The following is a 15,643-nucleotide window of genomic DNA, read 5'->3' on the forward strand; positions in this document are numbered from 1 at the left end:
AGGATTTGCTTATCATAGACAGATATATTCCATGAGCCAGAAAAAAAAATAAAAAAATCTGTACAAATAAGAGTGCTTTTGTCAAGTGCTTTCTTACTAGTTAAGAAAGAGAAATATAACTGAAAACCTGTGAAATAAAAATGATAACATCACAAATTATTAACTGGAAAAGCACACTTTTAAATGGATTGCAACAAATTTCACCTATATCTAATTTTAACTCCATGGGCAGTTCACCATAAGTGTTAATCTTAAGATTTACACTCTAAATTTTATATGAATTTCTTACTATGAATGCTTCTGTGACTTCAGACTTGATAGTTTTTCTAAGATTTGGTCTGAAAGGAATGTACACGCTTAGAAATATTTTAACTAGGTCACATTTCAACAGAAAACTATATCACCTTCTTATAATTTTCCCTCAGATACACAAACATGAAGAAGTGTCTGTCTCCTCGATAAAGTGTACATCTTTATAGTCCTTCTCTTCCCACTTATCCTGCGCAGAGGTCATACTGAAATATTTTTGACACTAAACTGTCAAATGGCACATTACAAACTTGATCAAGGAGAAGAGAACTGAAAATCTGGATCTCAGAATGGAAATTCCAGCTGAAGGCAAGTAACAAAAGAAATGCAGAACCTGAGAGGGAAACACATGTCATAAAGATTTCAACAAGGCAAATCAGAGTGTTGGTCTGTCTAAAATGGAGTCCTTCCCTGAGAAAACAGTCAAACTAGATAAAGTCAAACAGACAAACTCAGGCTATTGAACCAGGGCAGTACAGGACTATCAGAGAGCTGTCGCTTGCAGCACAGGATGCTATTTCACATGTTTCCTAAATGGTTGTGCCTCTCCTGCATAGAGATCTCAGTGACTACATTAGTTAATTTAAAACTGATTATTGTTGGAAAATCATTGGCTGGGAAAGCAGATACTGGAAAACTTTATGAGAAAAATATGAACTGAAAATAAGTAATAAATTACTGTGAAGGGTAATTAATAATTTGAATATGTTATTAAGAGAAGTGATAATTTAGCTATGTTTGAAGGATTAGAATGAGGATGAACATCCAGCTAAAAGCTATTCTCTAGACTCTGCAGCAGGGAAGAACACTTTCCTGCTCAGAACACTGAGCAAATGAGCAAAAAAGATTTGAATCACAAAGTCTCACTATATGGCTCTAAGCTTCCCTTAATTTGGGCCAGACATCAGTCACACTTTTCTTGCTTAGACTACTGGTGTAGCACAGTCAACTTTAAAGGGTCACCTTAAAACAGAAAAATCTTGATCAGTCTTCCAACTAGTCAGTAAAAACTGCACAATAATGAGTTACACCAGCTATACTAAACCATTTCTCATCAATACCCCTCTCTCTGTTCTTGCACATCCTGTCTGTCATGATTATTATACGCAATTTAACAGTGTTCAGCCTGTTTGATCTGGCTGCATATTTGTCTGAAGGGCTGCAGATGGAAAGAATGGGCAGTGCCCAGATGGACAGAAAGGTGACATTTCTTCAAATTTCTTCCATTTTCTCCTTGTCTTTTTTCTTTCTTTTTTTTTTTTTTTAATTCACTTAAAGCATTTTTAAGAATCTTGTCTTTTTTTAAACTTTGGTGTAACATCAGAGGCAACTTGTGAGAAGGAAGCCATTAATTAAGTTTCTAGACAGAGATCTCTGAGGACTCACCATCTCTTTCTTGTCTTCTTGAAAATGGGCATTCACAAACATCTTACCCACAACATAAGGGAGTGCACTTTCAACGAGGTCCACACATTTATCCCACTGAGGCAGCAAAGTTGTGGTTCCGTGGATCACCTGTTGGCAGGTGCATGTAGCAGATCATAATATCATACTGTTTAAGAACAAGTCTGCATCCACATACAGTACAGTCTAAAGCATATTTGTCAAATAGCTACTAAAAAGAAACAATAATGGTACTTTACAGTTATTTCCATTTTCATCGAGTGCTATGACAAATTTTCTGAACTCCACAAAACACCTGTAAGATTTTAGACTTAAAGACAGTATAACAGTAATGACTTAGGCTAGGCTTAGACTTAGAGGGTCAATTAAGGGAAGGCATTCCCAAGTGCCAATTTTAGATTAATCTTGGTAGTCTTTCTGTGTTGAGAGACACTTTCCTCTAGAAAATCCCTGTTCTGAGGTATCTCTAAAAATGTTTCTCTCTCTCTGGTGACTAGGTGAGAAGTCTAGGGAGATCATCCTCATGAACATTAGGTCAGTCCTTATGAAACACCTCCTACAGGGCCCTCCACTGTCATGATCTCTGCTAACTAATGATGGCTAACATCAGTAGGTGTGTATTACCTTTTTGTCTTTTACCTGTCTGGTTACTCTTACCACAGACTGTTGCTTTCAGTCCCCTTTCCAAACAGAATATTTTCAGGAGAAAACACGTTTGAAACATCAAGAACACTGAACACTGAAAATGTGTTTGTCCCCCAAATATCTCACTCCATGTTATGGTAGAAGGTTGCTGGTAGAAGAGTTTGCATATTTTACTAAAGGAACAGTGGTTACATAGGCACTTCCAGGCTCTGATGATGTCTCTGCACTGCTACACATGGGCTTCAAAAGAGAAATAGTCAAGAATGGTCAATGCACCAATGAACAAGGCAAAAGAGAGCTCAAGCACATTGCTGCCTTGATTTCTGCTTCTCACAGAAAGAATGTTGTTACCGTGGATGTTTACCAAGTTAACATTACATTTTCTCATCAAGGTAGAAGTTCATTTTAAAAATAAAGTATGCACAACAAAATACAAGATGGGTCCATGAAAGCAATAGCAGTGCTGATATAAGAAAATGTTTTCAAGGCAGAAAGAGTCCCCTTTCTACTTAAGGAACTTCTTAAGCTTTTCCACAGATAACAAGTAAAATCCCAGTCCAGTAGTTAACACCTATCAGCTGAGTACAGTCAACACCAGACCAGGTCAAGCTGCATAGGATTTTGGCCTCTCCCAAATTATACAAGGCTCTTAAGCATGGATCTAGCAGTTTCTGTGCCTCTTCTTTTCTCCATCTTCTCCTCCTCTGAGCACAAGATTGAATTTCTAGCAAAACTGAAGGGGTTGGATTTGTTTTTTTTCCAATAGGAAAATATTTCATTGGAAATTTCCAGAGTACCTTAACCCTCAGCTATTGAAGGTCAGATATTTTGGTAGTTCAAAGATTGATTTTCTCCATCATATTGTCTGTAATTAAGCTTAATCAATGACTCATACTTAAATACACCAGTGAATTGCATTTTCAAATGCTTTTTATTAATACTGTATGTGCACTAATAGATTTTCAATGACAGAGAGAACACTGCTTCTATAAGAAAACCACATTAGGCAAACCAACACATAATAAGGTAATAGTTTCCTAAACAGTGCCAAATTTGAAAATAAACTAATTTTTGAAATTCTTCAACCCTCACATATAATACAGAACTCAAAAAAAAAAAAAAAAAAAAAAGAGCAAAAGAAATAAAAAAAGAAGAAAAATTCTCTCCAGGGTTCAAGCAAAACCACACTGGAGCTTTTTCTTGATGCAGAGGAAGAAGGGAAGTCATGGCATTAGTCATCAGAGCTTGAAAATCCTTCCAAAAGCTCTGACTACACATCAGCCACAGAAACAGGAGACAGAGATGGCTTTTAGACTGTGACATATTATTATTACTACAACATAATAATTATCATTATTTTGAGGGGGGCTTGACAGTAAGGAGGACAGAAAAGCAGCACAGGATGTGAGACCAATAAAAATAGAGCTGAGAGGAATAGATTATATCTCTCAGCTGGTTTATTGATATTTATGTTACAACAGCCAACTAGAACTCCCTCAAAATTGTCCTCCTAATATTAATGCACTGCTCTGAAACACAGTACTCCAGGTAGTAACAGTGACTATAAATAGCAGGCTTCGAGCCCTCCCAGCCAATTCAGAGCTCCAGAACACAGTTGACTGATCTCTTCCCCAGGTGCCACTGCACATTTGCTAGGACTCAAAGCATTGCAGCAGAGAAGCTGCTGACAGTTGCTGATGTGGTAATCAAAGCACTTTCTCCAGAGTCAGCAGGTTTGTCCTATTTCTCAACCTGAAGTTTTTTGAAGCTTTTTTCCCTCTCTTTGCAAAGAGTTTAAGTGTCTTGATGCCAAGATTTTTACATGTAGGATGTAAAAACCACTAACAGAAAATGAGAAACCTGATGAAAAATATACTATGCTTATGATGGGTGAGGCTGACTGAATTCATGAATGAATGAATAAAAGATATCCTTTGCACAGCAAAGGGTCACTGATTCATCTCATGGTCATGTGATTTTAGCAGTCATTCAGGGTTTTCTTCACTTACCTGGCAAGAGGTTGGTGGGTCCTGTTTATGATCCCAAAGGACCTGCGTGCCTTTAGTCCTCTAGCTTCTAACTGGAAGTCTGTTCAGGAAAGCCTTTGCCTTGGACTCCATTTCTCATTTCCTTTCTGCTGACCTGTGAAGTCTGTTCCCCTGAGCTGTTTACTTGAGCTTAACTTTAGCTATTAACTATTAGCTATTGCTGTTTACTGCATTTAACTAATTCTCCATCTCCAGGTCCCAGGGACAGGTAATGGGAATGAGCTGCTGACTCACTGCCCTTACTGTGCTGCTCTTAAGTTTTCACAACCACTAACATGAAAGCTTTGATGACATTGTTAACAAGCATCGAATCAACTTGAATTAGATTTCTCCTCAGGCTGCTGGAAAAAATACTCAGAGAAGTGACAGCAGCTAGTTACCATATCAAAACGCACAGTATCCAAAGTTTAAAGTTTCCTTCCAGGAATTTTTGTGGCCAAAATGTAATTCAATGTAACTCAGTATTATGCTGCAGACTGGCTGATGGCCAGCATTAATCTATTTTACCTGGCTAGCAAGGAATGTCCCAGAAAGGGACACACTTACAAACTTGTCACTGTGGTTCTGATAGTCAGTTTCTCACATATTTGCAAGAAGAAAATGGCATCTTTAACAAAACTGATTTGAATATGATTTCAGAAGTATAGAAGACGGCCTTTCCTGTGTAGTTTCTATCAGGCCATTGGAGTTTATTTTTGGTTTTGTGATCAACTCAGAACTATCCCAGTACTACTCAAGGAAAGATATTATGGGTGCTTCAATTAGCCACCAGCATGACTCACCAGATGGAGAGAGCACCCACACCTCCTGTACCACATAACTGACAGCATCATGCCAGCCTCCTGTTGTCATGATATCACCAAGCCGCTAATTTTCATAATGAGAAACAAAAATTTCACCATCTAAACTAAAGTGGCTTGGAAACAAGACAAAGCACTTTTCGGTTTCCATTTCATCCTTGATTTGCTTAAAGAGTCCTCACACTGCCCACAGGATTATCAGGATGTCTTTCTATTCAGGGATCACTTAATCAAATATATGTGTTTTCCACAAATTTACACATACACAAATATATGTGCCCCTATTCATAGATAATTAGCTCTGCTTTCATAGTCTGGGGCAATGACTAATGTCTTCTGGGGCTTCTGCAATCCCAAGCTGGAAGGTACCTGGCCAGCTTCTTTGTGGAAGCAGCTAGTGTATGGATGTGTTAGAGCTCATGTAAATCTGGCATTAGAGCATGAGAGAGGTTTGAGCAAGCTTAGAAAAGCTGAAATCTTAGACTTTTGGTTTACCAGAGCTATGTTCATGGATGCATAAACAGTAAGATTTTGGCCAAAAAAAGAATAGCATAGGTCACAGCCCTGGCACGTAACTCAGAAACTTTCCACCTCAAGATTCTGCATTTAGAAGACTATGGTTTTTAACGGGGAGGTCTCAAAAACTCCTTAACTTAATCTAAAAGACGTTTTTCCTTAGTGTCATATACAAGAATATGTATGTCTTAATTGTTTTAGAAGTCTTCAACAAAAAAGTTTATTCAAGAAATTTATCCAGCATGGAATACATTTCACATTTTGCAAAGGTATAAGCAACTATAAGGGAAACCAGTAGTGTCAACACTTGTACCATTGTAAATGCTATAAAAACTCTAACTTACCCGGGAAAATTCCAGCCACCGATACTGAAAACGTCTACTGAGGTTAAATAACCTTGAATAAACCATCCTCCACACCAGGTAGTTGGCAAGAGTCCTGTTAAATCAGACATATATTTATCAGACATCTAAACGTGTATGATGTACCACAAAGCACTCACAGAAATATATCTACAAACATTTCAACTGAATCGTGGGAATTTCACCTTGAAAATGAATGAGTGATGACCAAATTGATAAATCCCTATTACACAGAACAATCTGTATGATTGCAGTCAGTTAATATGTAATTGTACTATGATAAAGATCTTCTAGGGGATATTTATAATTTCCTAGTATGTAATTTTTAGGCAATGCTATTTTCAAAAGGCAGTTTTCATTTTCCACACAAGTGGCAAGAACTGTGTCATAAAAGTTCTGTCGAGATAAGAAAATAACTGATTTTTCTTTTGTAAATCAAAGTGAATGTTATCTCTCTTCATTAGTAGGGCACATAAATCATAACTATGAAACAGAATAGATAACAGTCCATCCCATACATACTACCATTATCTCATATTTGTATCTTTCATTAGAAGTTTTCAATATGCTTTTAAAAGTTCTTACTACACACAGAGTTATTAAAGTATTACCACTGTTAGTTTGCAGATGGATAATTGAAATACTAAAAAAGAAAAGTTTCAGTAACAAGAATCACATAAGAACTGAGACTGAGAGATTCAGCAAGAACTTGTTTAAAATTCCCAGAAGACCTGACATCCATGCCTGTTTTCTAAAATTTCAAGCATTTGACTGGAGGATTTATCTAGTCTAGACTGAGCTCTCTCCATGCTCAGCAGTGGCTGTATGAGGTAAAGGTGCACTGTGAAATACACAATTCAAGTTCAGTCTCAGAACAAGCCCAGTAATGTCCTACACATATTATTTTCATCTTGCTGACATGATATTTTTCAAGGATAGTAATTGCTCTAAAGCTATGGATATCCAAATGTTGCTTGCTCTACACTGGGATATTCATAAGGTTTTTGGGCAGGCCACAGACTTCTCAGTGGGGAGGAAAATTGCTCCTTTGCAGCCAAAGATGCTGTTATGGACCATTTGAACAACTCCTTCATCTCTAAAAACCTCATTTCTGAAATCTCTTATTGCCATAGGTGTGGAACAGAATAGCTGTTGCTACAGTGTCACTCCATTAGCTTCATTCAGGACACATCCCATACTGTCCCCTCCTCTGAATCATAACAGGTTATAAACTTTGTGGGCATATTGTCATAGAATCATTTGCCTGAGCCATAACTTCAGTTTTGCCTCTAAGCAAGCTCCAGTTCACCCAAACAAAGCCTCCAGCTCAAGATGTGTTGCTGCTGGAAGCTTACACTCTTGGTCACTAGCTGAGGAAGTTATAAAGAGGTGAGAATGAAGAGGTTTAAGGCAAGCTATAGCTACATATTGTCTGTTAGTAACTGAGCACGTGATAACCCAGCAGCATGCACACATCCAAGTGGAACACTACCCGAAGAGCGGGTGGGTGGCTGTGCACTCCCCACAGACTGGCTGCGACATGCACTGGGGACCAGTATGGCCAAGCACAGCAGCCAACGGCCAGTGAAGGCAGGTGCTCTGCAGGGCCACTGCATTTGGCTGTCCCTGCAGGCTGCTCCAGCTGAACTGAAGCTAGCCACAAGTCTGCATACTCACATGAACCTGCACCACAGTTGTGCATCCGTGACAGCTTGGGCGAAGGCTGTTTTACCCATCAGTTAAGTCTGCACATGCTTACAGGTCAGAAATATGGTCAACTCATTTCACAGAGGAAAACTTGAGGGTGCAACCTCAAGCCAACTGTCACCTCAAAGACTTCATACTCACTGCTCTGTGTGGCCAGTGGCAACTTCTACGGGGGAGTTAGCAATTGTTGTGGTTTATAAATCCTGTGTTTTATACTCCTCCTCATCTCTCACACTGGGCACATTCCCTCTTTTAGTATACAGATATATCATACACATAAATCCCCACAATAATTGTATCAGATATGTATTCAACACTTATCTGAAAAGGCTTTTTAGCATGAATAATGTACATTTATAACACAGTACATGTTATTACAAAAGCAAAACCAGTTAGTTCTGCTTAGATGATCAAACCATTTTGAGATAATCTTGGGCTCATTAAAAATTCATTCCAACCTATGAAATACCAGAATGTATAGATTTGCCCCTTAATACATTTCTGACTATGGAGAATTTCCTCACTCAATGACAACTGAAGCACCCTAAAAGTGCTCAGCTCTCATTGGTTTTGTAAATGACTCGAAATCCACAAGCCTCACAATTATATCCACCTCAGGTATTTCAGCAGAGCCGAATAGCATTCATGCTACTGTAAGTAACCATTCTGTGGATCTAAAAGAGTATTTATGCAAGTCCTACAGACTGAAAGGCTTAAAGAGTTAATTTCAATCAAAAGACTTAGGTAAAAAAATTCAGCTAAATAGACCACTATCATAAACCAATTATGTCTTACATTTCAGTATTTAATTGCTACCAAAAAAAAAATCAATTCTCCCATCTGTGTCCTTGTTCTCATCCAGCAGTGTTCATCCTTATGTTTGAGTTGCGGAACCTCTGTCAAACTCGTAGCGAATGAATGACTAAAACTTGCAAAGGATGAGTCTCGACAAGGTGACTTATTCAAAGACACTAATATCAACAGAAATTCAAAAACCCTTGTATCAGGCATAAGTAATGAAAAAACCTGTTCCTATTTCAAGATATATCCCACAATTAATTCAGGTTTATTTTAATTTGGGAAGAGAAGGAAGGCTGACACATCCTAAAACTAGTTGTTTTACAAAACAAAACAAAATAATATTTTATCTCAATTTGTTTACCTGTTTTGGGAATGATCATTTTACCATTTTGGCTAACTATACAAACTTTAGATCAATTGGTCATCTTCATTTGGTTTAAAAACTGACATTTTTTGTTTATAAAATGTCTTCAGTGCATATCCTAGGGTGATTTTCACCCCAGTTTCACAAATAAGTTCACTGAGGCTCTAAGAAGTTAACCTCTTCACACGGAGCAAAAATCCAACACACAAATAAAACATACAAATCCTCTCTGCTTTTTTGATGAGACCAGGCTCTTTGTTATTGCAACCTTTCAGAAAGGTTCCCTATTAGTCCCTTATTTTAACTTCAAGATGACTGTTATGGAAAGAAGAGTAGGCTCGCTCTTAACCAATATGACCATTATTGTGATACACACTCGCAAAGGAAGTGGAAAGAGCTTGTTAGCTGGGACAGTTAAAATTATATCATCTTATGAATGTATACCAAAGAACTTTCTACCCTGTCTGGGAATAAAGTAGGTTGCCCATGTAAAAATCTGTGAGTTTGTAATATTTTAATCAACAGACATGGCAATTAAAAAGGACAGATTAATATGACATAGATGGACAAATTAATTGACATTTTACAAAAAAGATCCCTTTCACAAATTTTGAGATCTGTTGGAAAAATGTATTGAGTCACGAACCAAATTATGAGTGCTGAAAAACTTTTGCCTCGATTGCTAGAGGCACTAGTTCAAGTCAGATTATTGTAACTTCCCTCTCTAATTTTTCAGAGGCAAGCTAAAACCAGAAAGGAGATCTAGCACCCTCATCCCTCTCTAAAGACTATTCCTCATATGCTGCAGGAATTCAAGTACTTCTCTATTGATTGTCCCTTACTGCAAAGCTGGGGTAAGGTAGGGCAAAGGAAACATTTATTTTGACATTCATGGGAACAATAAAGCTGCTTCCTTCAACAGCTACAAACATATCCAACAAGGACACAATTTACTGTATCCTATTTATGGCTTACACATAAAGCACCAGCACACAGGTGACAGGGAAGGGATATAATGGGATCCTAACTGGTGCCAGCACAGTCCCATCTCCCCCCAGCCCCAGATGCTGTATTGGAGCTCTGCCATTATCTCACTTATACATAGCTACATCTATGTTTTCAACATACATCTCTTCTTCCTGTAATAGGTATAAACTCAGTACTCTAAAAAACTGAAGGAATCCTTGAAGACTTCTTAAGAAGAAGGTGTTACTTACTTCTGCACGGAACACCTGACATGACTTAGGCTAGCTAGCCCAGGGCTGATGGAAATTTCTGCAAGCTAGTTACTCAGCTTCTTTGGCAGCTTGCTACGGAGAACCATGCTCCTGGGCTGGACTCACAGCAGTGCCCTGGCTTGGGAATTTCAGACAGACCTCCAAACCACACCGCTGCACATATTTCAAGCTCCATAGAGTAACTGGATTATATGCAGCAGGGCATAGTAAATAACAGTCTTATTCTACTAAATTCACTCTACACCCTGCCAATGTGCTATTTTCTAGTAACATTGCCACGTGAATGATTTCACAATTCAAGATTGTTCAGCAGGTTCTCCAAGGGAGCAATTTTTAATATGATGATTGTGAGTCCATTCAACTTGTCACCTCCATTATCAAGAACTGTTTCTGCAGCCAGACTTATTTTTTGCTCCATTCTTCCCTCCACCTGAAAGAAACTTCATGGAGTACTTTGCCAGATCACTGGGGCATGAAGCATCTTTTTGTGCAATTTTGAATAGCATCCATGCCAGCAGGGTGCTCACCTGGGAAGGGGATACACAAGGCATTGGAATAAAAGTGTCATTCAGAGATAGGAAGTTTGTAACTGAAAAGAGTATGAACTTGGTGAAAGCACGTGCTTCTCCTAATGATACTGAATCTCCTGAAATGATGAGAAGTTAGTTCACATTCTAATCACTGAAGCAAATCTAAAATTTTGGAATGCTTCACTAGGAATTTGATTGGTCTAGATATTTATTGTGAGAAACAACATTCATGTTGTTTGCATTAATTTAACCTTTAAAATATCATATGGAGAATGACAAATGAGATTACCTAAAGGAGAATATCCTTGTTAAGCTTTCAGAGTTCACCCTACAGAAAAATGTTAGACCTCACTGTTAGGAGTTTGCATTAAGATGATTTCCTAATTTTCTCAGGTCAGATAACAAGGTTACTCCTGGAGCAGACTATGACATTTTAAGTAATGAACATTATCGTCTAATAGATAAACATGATGTTTGTATCATGCAGTGACTGTTTGGATGGATTTTATGTAGAAGAATTTGAAATGTGCTTGGGTTGAGCACTATTTGCCATTTCTAACATTTTATGATGCAAATTTCTTAAGAGTAAGACTGAGCAGAAAATGCCTAAACCATCATCAGCTACAAGATACGTAGCATGAATATGCTGGCAATCAGACACTGCTTTTGCCCATCCTCCCGACCTGTGGGGATCAGGAAGCTGGTCTTGAGCTTTGTTGAAGACATGTTGCCATTCTTTCTGGTCATTACTCCCGCCTCCCTCTGCCATGACACACAGGCTGGCTTAACTCCTCTTGAATACTCAGATTTTCCCTGAATAAGACCCTAATGGAAAAAGTCTCCAGTTATTTACTCTGTAGTTACAGAATATATTTGCATGTAAGTGTATTTGTACACAGGGAATAACTAATTCTCTGTTGTCTTGCTACACGTGCATCCTCTATATCACCACTTTATCCCCACTGACATAACTAACTTTGAGATACAAAGCATGGACAATCTAAATAATTTAGAAGGCTTCTTCAGTACATCAAGATCAGTGGCACACTAATGATATTTGTTTGAATTTTATAAAGAAAGGATGTCTGATGATCTGTAGGCAGAGCAATCATCTTAAGTTTTTTTATTGTTCGATCCGTGTGTTATTTTTACAGGTACTGTGAATTAATGTAAGCATTCTGTCACTGAAGACATAGAGCAACAATATAAGAATAATGCTTCTGAATTAGTCTTTTCTTTGGAAATGTAAATTTTGTTGTGGCCATACTGTACAATCAGCAAAGAATGATTTTTGGAGACAACAACCTAACAATATTTTTATGCCTCAGCAGAGAGCAAATTATCACAGAAATCACTTAGATGTCATCAATAATGTTGTTTTGAAATGGGATGTCATCTTCACATACACTTATTCATCACACTGCCCAAAGCTATCTTGCTTCCCTGTGCAAAGCACATCTACTACATTTAATCTAAGCTATCTGCACTTTACCACTATATTCTACAGGTGTAAATGACTTCACAAGATACAAGACTCTATAAAAGTAAGAGGTGCTGAATGTGTCTGGAAAGAGCAGTTTTACTGCAACCCATGTCTTCTGTAAAAAAGAAAGTTGTTGAAACTGGAAATTCTCCTGCTACACACAAGTTAATATCTATATCCGCATTCAGACAAAACCAAACAGACCTTTTGCCTAGAGACCCGATTCCAAGAATATCTGAAGCACCTGAACAACCCAGGAAAAGCCCAGCATTTGATGTCCCCTTGTAAGTGTGGGTGAAACCATCATAGGATCCTTACTTTTTCCTTTCATTTTCTAGTATCCTGAATAAATCTTTGAAGTACTGGGGAACACGGACAATCACATTTTCTGAAGGACCTATATCTTTGAGCTCAGGGTACAGTCTGGTGTCAATCACCTTCCTGATGTATCCCAGCCAGTCAAACTGCAATGACAAAAAGAAGGGTGGTTAAAGCAGATTATGAAGAGAGATGATTGATTAAATTTCACCTTTGAGACTAATGGCTTCAAAGCTTTACTTATTAGAAATTTAGAAACAATTGCACTTTGTCACTACACATTTCCACAGCTCAGTGAAGTTGTAACTGTATTTAAAAAAACATATATTGTAATCGAGTACACACATTCCTGATGACATTCCTTTACCATGCTGCTCTGCACACTAAAGGCAATTTTTATTATGTAGGTCAGACATTAAAAGAATAATTTTGCAGTTATTCCCAACTAACCTGTGGAATCATAGCACTAAGCTCCGATATATTCATTTTATTGTACATCACCTCACTTGTTCGATTCTCATATGGAATCATGATCTGGGGAGAAAAAAGAACACATTAAAACAAGAATTATGTTGCAGGGACCTGTTCTTATATCATTACTGTCCATCATAATCCCAGCGCAGAAAACTTGCCACCTGTTTTCCAAGAATTCATGGCATTAACTTCCCTTTCTGATGATGGCATTTAGCTAGAAGAAATGGAGCAGTCCATTGTCAGTTTAACTTGTTACAGGGGAACTGAATAAGCTGCATGTATTTTCTGAAGATATTAGACCAGTTTTAGCTCTGATTATACTAAGGAAATGCATGTTGATTCATAAGAGATAAAATCACACCTAGACAATTAATAGTTATTTCTCCCATCATGTCAGGTAGAAGCCAGCTCCAAACTATATGGTTTAAAAAGACAAATCTGAGATACGGAAGTCGGAAGCACATCTCATCTCTTGGATCTGAACGAGTTCTTGCTATGGCCTGATTCCATTTGAGGGAAGAGACAGATACACACAAGTTTCTCCTCATTTTACCCCACCATCCTGATTTTCATATCAGGAAACCTGGGTATATAGTCCAAACATGAACTAAAGCATTCTCCAACAAGGCCTCTCATCTGGGTCACGAGAAAAGCCAGACCTCAGGGTCATCTGCAGTGTCAAAGTCCAAGGACATAGCAAAAGAAATCCTAAATATAAAGCAAGTCCTTTTATAACTGACAAGGAACACTCAGATTCCAAGATGGCAGTATGGTTCATAATAAAAAAACAAACCAAGTACAAGATATATCTCAAAATTTTCTCAGTGTTCAAGAGAAACACGAATTCCCGATGGCAATTCCAGACCTGCTCTAAGGTAAATCCTATACAACAGGCTGTACACTGTACAGTTTGAAGAGGACAGAGATTGATGCGAGACTAACCAGACAGCTGGTAGTTCTCCAACCAAAATTGTCCAGTAAGTGTCTGCGGTTTTACTATTGCTCAAGCTACACAGAAAAAAAAAAAAAAAAAAAAATTACTTTCTTCTCCCTTTCTGCAAACTTCATTTATCTGACAAATTTTTAAACTCTTCTTGAACCCGTATGCTCCCTGCCTCTCAAAACTCTCCTCCTTCCTCCAGTAATTAAAACCTAACTGAAATCTTTCTTGTACACAAGAAGCTCTCTCAAAGCATGCCACTCCTTCCTATATCTAAGTATCTTCCCTTTATTATTGCTGTCTCTTTCTGAGCACACAGGTTCTCCATTATATACGTTCACTTAAAACAAATGCAGTGGAACACAGGATGCATTAAAAGCCTAAAAACCAAAAATTACTATCTCCTTTGAAATCATAGTAAGATGTTTACAGAAATCATTGTGCCTGTTACAGATTACGCAACACTCTATGTCCCTGGAGTTATGCCTAATATCTAGATATATTTTAGGAGGATTAATGAAACTAAAGGGAAATTAGGTAATCATGAGCAAGTATGGCTTGTTGCATAACAGTATGCATTACTGATCCTGAGGGATGTTACATGATCCATGTTATCTTATATGGCAACTTCACCTATATACTTTGTGGATTAAAGGCCTGTAAGACATTCATCAAGCAAAGCATTAGAGCTACCAGAGGTATCAATGCATCTTCTTACCACATCACCAATAAAGAGAAGAAACATTTTTCTGGTTTTCAAGCCTATTAGGTCACAATGACCTACCTACTCATTAGTCCATCCACGCTAGGTAACTGAAGCTGAATATTGGGCTTTATTTAGAGGTTTGACAAAATCTCATCTCTTTCAGCAGAGAGATGGAAACACTGATTTACTACTATTGTAGATGGCCCTAAATTCTGCACACAGACATCATTAAGAAGCACCACTCCCCCTCCTCCTGTGGACTGCAACAGCAGAACCCAGGGAAGTCGTATGCTGCATCACCTGTCCTGTGCAACAGGTTTCTCTGTTAACAGGAGACCCAGCATTTCACAGAGGATATCTTCTTTCCTTGGCAATATGAAGAAATACTCAGCTCAAACGGCACTTCTGCAAATTAGTGTCAAGTTTGTAGCCCTAACTTTTGCTGGTTTCTGAACACTGAGGTTAATTCTTCTCTCTAGCTTCAGAAGAAGTGGAAACAATAGAGGACTTTCAGCTCCTAGGAGCATGATTCCCACAGTAGTCATAGTGAAACAGGGATACAGGGAAGCAGAAACGCTCCTTCAACCTGCAACAGTCCTAAGGCATAAATTAAACTACACAAGGGGGCAAAAATGTCATCAAGTAAATCAGTCAGAACCAAATACCATATTTAAATCCGCTTAACTTTACTAAATTCAGTTGGTCCCCTAAATTAAAACTCATAGAGTTTCTTGTCTCCTGAGCTACTTTCATGGGGCATCCTGGGAGAGGAGACAACAGTGGTGCTACTGTAACCACCACCCTCTCACTACCAAGCGCCAGTACCCCGTCTCAGTCCTGAACTGCTCTTAGACTGTTCCTCAGAGAATCAGCCTGGTCTGCTTCTTGAATACACAGTAATGTATTCTCAACATAGCTGCACAGCAGGGACTCAGATTCTGCCCAACCTCAAAATTATAGAATCACAGAATCATAGAATTATAGAATCATTTAGGTTG

The 15,643-nt window shown here is 38.2% G+C and overlaps 1 protein-coding gene across 1 annotated transcript in view; it reads right to left on the reverse strand.

The window, feature by feature from the left end:
* PHEX (phosphate regulating endopeptidase X-linked) overlaps positions 1-15,643 on the reverse strand; it is a 107,439-nt gene that overhangs the window by 57,469 nt on the left and 34,327 nt on the right. The window contains exons 8-11 of the mRNA XM_074929758.1: positions 12,976-13,059; positions 12,526-12,671; positions 6,067-6,160; positions 1,696-1,824 (exon numbers count right to left, since the gene is read on the reverse strand). Of these exons, the coding sequence (XP_074785859.1) occupies positions 1,696-1,824; positions 6,067-6,160; positions 12,526-12,671; positions 12,976-13,059 (453 nt within the window). The remainder of the gene's footprint in view (positions 1-1,695; positions 1,825-6,066; positions 6,161-12,525; positions 12,672-12,975; positions 13,060-15,643) is intronic.

Source organism: Athene noctua, chromosome 1, assembly GCF_965140245.1.
Source record: "Athene noctua chromosome 1, bAthNoc1.hap1.1, whole genome shotgun sequence".
Taxonomy (NCBI): Eukaryota; Metazoa; Chordata; class Aves; order Strigiformes; family Strigidae; genus Athene; species Athene noctua.